General features: G+C 35.5%; 1 protein-coding gene across 2 annotated transcripts; it reads left to right on the top strand.

Moving 5' to 3' along the window:
• The first annotated feature begins 346 nt into the window (after positions 1-346).
• Positions 347-3,750, top strand: PHR1 (photolyase 1). 2 transcript variants are annotated; one of them, XM_078296289.1, is made up of 9 exons: positions 351-913; positions 986-1,185; positions 1,569-1,809; positions 2,383-2,540; positions 2,646-2,682; positions 2,780-2,838; positions 2,918-2,999; positions 3,149-3,220; positions 3,337-3,750. In XM_078296289.1, exons 1-9 carry the CDS (start codon positions 368-370, stop codon positions 3,511-3,513), a joined length of 1,572 nt encoding a protein of 523 aa, XP_078152415.1. In that variant the 5' UTR covers positions 351-367; the 3' UTR covers positions 3,514-3,750. The 2 variants fall into 2 exon arrangements, with proteins under 2 accessions (XP_078152416.1, XP_078152415.1); XM_078296290.1 differs by lacking the exon at positions 3,149-3,220 and having other exon boundaries at positions 347-913.
• The last annotated feature ends 324 nt before the right edge of the window (positions 3,751-4,074 follow it).

The raw sequence follows: 4,074 nt of genomic DNA, 5'->3' as shown, positions 1-4,074 counted from the left end.
TTATGATCAACACGCAAAAAAAATATATATATATTTTTAGTAACAAAAGGGAAATATTTTTTTTTTAAAATAGAACTGGTTTTAAATTTTTTTTTTAACATAATAAGCACTATACATCGAGAAGTTATATATAAAAAAAAAATTCTATCAATCGGATCAGTGAAGAATAAATCATTTTCTCTACTAATTTTAGAGATCGGTAGAGCAAAAAACTTTACATTTATCATTATTGATGGTTCGAAAATAACTCCCTCAATCTTAACCAACGGTGGAGACATTCTCGGTGGATTTTTTTTTTATAATTTTGATGTAAACAGTGCTGGTTTCATTAAAAAGTTTTAAAACAGTTATTTAAAAAAAAAATCGAATGGAAATAAACACCACCCTCCGAACTCCTTTTCCCTTCCCTCTTTCAAAAAAGGAGAAGAACAAAAAAAAAAACCTCCGCATGGCTTCTCACTGTGCTCCGACCGCGGTTCACCCCGGCCGGGTTCGGATCCTCCGGACCGGATCCGCGTTAAGCAAACCGAAACCCGATCCTGTGATCTACTGGATGTTTCGCGATCAAAGAGTCAATGACAACTGGGCCCTACTACACGCGGCCAATCTTGCCTCCTCTCTCTCCGCCCCATTCGTCGTCGCCTTCTCTCTCTTTCCCCCTCCCTTCTTTCTCTCCGCACGTGCCCGGCACGTGAACTTTCTTTTGCGCGGCCTCAAGCGCCTTGAGTCCACACTCTCTTCGTATAATATACCGTTTTTCTTTTTCAAATCGTACCCCAAGGACTCCATACCTGAGTTGGTGAATAGACTCGGTGCATCGTCCCTTGTGGTTGATTTCTCTCCTTTGCGGCAGTTCAGAGGCGAGCTTGATGAGATTATTGAGAGAATTGAGCCTCATGTAGCAATTCATCAGGTGAACGTGATGATTATTTGTTAATTTGAGGTTCAAATTACTTTTTTTATTAATTAATGTTGTAATTTACAGGTTGATGCTCATAATGTAGTACCTGTTTGGGTGGCTTCTAACAAGCTTGAATACTCGGCAAGGACCATCCGATCAAAGATAAATAAATTACTGCCTGAATTTCTCGTTGATTTTCCTAAACTCTCGAAACAGACTGTAAAGTGGGTGGATGAAGAACCTCCAAAGAATGATTGGGATTCATTGATTGATGAGATTAATAGGTACACTATACAATCTAGTTTGCACATTATTTAGTTTATAGTAATCTGGTTTCTCACGGGAGCATACTTTCTGAAACATGTACTTTGCTCCTAGAGAATTACTTGAGATTGTAGAAATTGGTCTTTTGCATAGTGCTCGCTTTATAATTTGAAGGTCCGGTGAAGATCCATTGTTCATATTTGGAATAAACATCAGTATTTCGATGTTAGTGATTAAATTCAGTCATCAGTTTCATTTCAAACACGGGATCTTGTGTGAGAATAAGCCACACTCAGATCTTAAACAAATTATCTCAATCTGGAAAGAATAAGTCCAATTTCAGCCTTATCTTCATTGCTGCCTACCATTATTACAGAATAGATTGTATATTTCAAATTTTTAGGGAAGCAGGTGGTGTGGCAGAAATTGATTGGTGTGTGCCAGGAGAGGATGCAGCAATGGAGATGCTATTGGGTTCAAAGGAAGGATTCCTGACAAAGAGAATAAAGGGATATCATAGTGATCGAAACGACCCCTCCAAGCCGAGGGGTTTGTCGGGTCTTTCTCCTTATCTTCACTTTGGTCAAATTTCTGCCCAAAGGTGTGCCTTAGAGGCCCGAGCCTGCAGAAATGTTAGTCCCCAGGTAATTAACATATCTGATTGGTTCTATAATATGAGAAGGTATGTATCAGTATCCATTCATCTTGTATTAAGACACTGCTCTAATACTAGTTGGTTTGCATCGGTGCCATGCTGTTCAAACTGAAATGATACTATGCACTCACCAGTCCAGTGTTCAAACTTTTTTTTTTGGGCTCAAACAATGCCCGTAGGCTGGTCCAGTGTTCAAACTAGCAAAGTGGTACCATGCAGGTATTACAAACATTGCCAGTTCGGTTCATTATATGTCCTCTACTAATAGTTTGTCTTGAGTATTTTGTATTTTACCAGTTCTCCTTTAGGATAATCATAATCGGATACCATAAAGTTCTTATTGGCGCTTGATGATTCCATTTCAGTATGCTGTGTACCTGTACTTTGTTCAGTGCAGTGAATGTGTGCTCTGTTAGAAATAATATAGTCCTTGCTATCAAATCTTACAGGTACAGGGTATATTCAATGTGTGCTTGTGTGGTTTTCTCCACTACAATGAGTTCTATTTTAAATTAACATATAGTGATTGTTTACTAAATCAACTTTTCAAATTGAATGACAGGCAATTGATGCATTTCTAGAAGAGTTGATAGTGAGAAGAGAGCTAGCTGATAACTTCTGTTATTACCAACCAAAATATGACTCATTGGATGGTGCCTGGGAATGGGCCCGCAAGACATTATATGATCATGCCAACGATAAAAGAGACCATATTTACATGTTAGTTTTGTTTACTATTATTGTTACTAGCTTCAAAATTGTAATAATGATAATAAAATTTACTGGAAAGTGTGTCATATTATTAATTCTCTCTCACTATTGCAGGAGAGAGCAATTGGAAAAAGGAAAAACGCATGATCCTGTATGTTTGTTCTTTTGGGATACTTTGTGTTTAATTTGTTATGGACTATATTTTTCTTTTAGTTAAATTTATATTGATTTTTCAATAATTATTACAGCTGTGGAATGCATCACAACTGGAGATGGTTTGCTATGGAAAGATGCATGGTTTCATGAGGTGATTCAAAAGCTATCATTGTACCAGTAAATAACAGGTACGGTATTAATGGAGTCTAAATGAATTATCTCTTTTGCAGAATGTATTGGGCCAAAAAAATTTTGGAGTGGACAAGTGGGCCTGAAGAAGCTCTCTCCATTGCAACCTATCTCAATGACAAGGTAATAATGTCATGTTTTTATTCTAACAATTTGAAATGACTATATATTGAGCTAATTGTTAATTTTTATTACATTTTATTCATCTATGTTAGTGTTTGCTTATATTTAAAATATAATTTGACAGTGTTAAACTGTTAATGTATTTTTAGTATGAGATAGATGGTAGAGATCCAAGCGGCTATGTTGGGTGCATGTGGTCAATATGTGGGGTCCACGACCAGGTCTTTATCTTTCACACTGCAATCACAATTCTAAATAATATTTCATGTGCAAAATGGATAATGGAAGAGTGTATTATTAAACTACTTACTGATTTATTTACTTTGTAAATTTGTAGGGCTGGAAGGAAAGGCCGGTATTTGGAAAGATACGGTACATGAACTACGATGGATGTAAGAGAAAATTTAATGTCGATGCATATATCTCATATGTGAATAAACTGTTTAGTAATACTAAAAAAAGGAGACCTGAAGGGCCTTTAGATAAATTGTTATCTAAAAAGGTGAACAAATAGGATCCTTTTGCGAGTAGAACAGCATATTTTATTTTCTTAAATAACAGAATAGGAAGAGGTTAAAGTTTAGTTATTGGTAAATTTTATTCTACTAAGAGAGTTCTAGTTGATCTGTTGCATGATATGATCAAGATAGTGTAAATTAGCATGTAAAAGTAGAAATTAGGATGAGATGTTGATTTAATCTTTCATTCAAATACTAAATATCGGTTCATATGGTATTTTTGTTCGTTTGATGTACATTCTGTTAGAACACCAAACATCAAGAGTGTTTTGAAAACAATAATAAAAAAAAAAACTCTTCTAAAACTTCTAAATCAAGGTACTGTGATTTGAGAAAGGCAGTTGGGGCTATTTTGAGAAAGGGAATGGAGAGAACAAGATTAAGTAAGATGATTTCATGCAAGACTCCTTTTTATAACTTTTGACTTTCTAGTTTTGCAGTGACGTGTGAAATTACCCCAACTTTGAATGGTTTAATAAAATTTCTTAATTTCGTTTCTGGAATGTCATTAACTCTGTTGTACATAGTACGATTGTAATGTGCATTGCAATATTAGG

Source organism: Carex rostrata, chromosome 31 (genome assembly GCF_964058835.1).
Source record: "Carex rostrata chromosome 31, lpCarRost1.2, whole genome shotgun sequence".
NCBI lineage: Eukaryota > Viridiplantae > Streptophyta > Magnoliopsida > Poales > Cyperaceae > Carex > Carex rostrata.
This window is presented reverse-complemented; position numbering and strand designations above follow the sequence as displayed.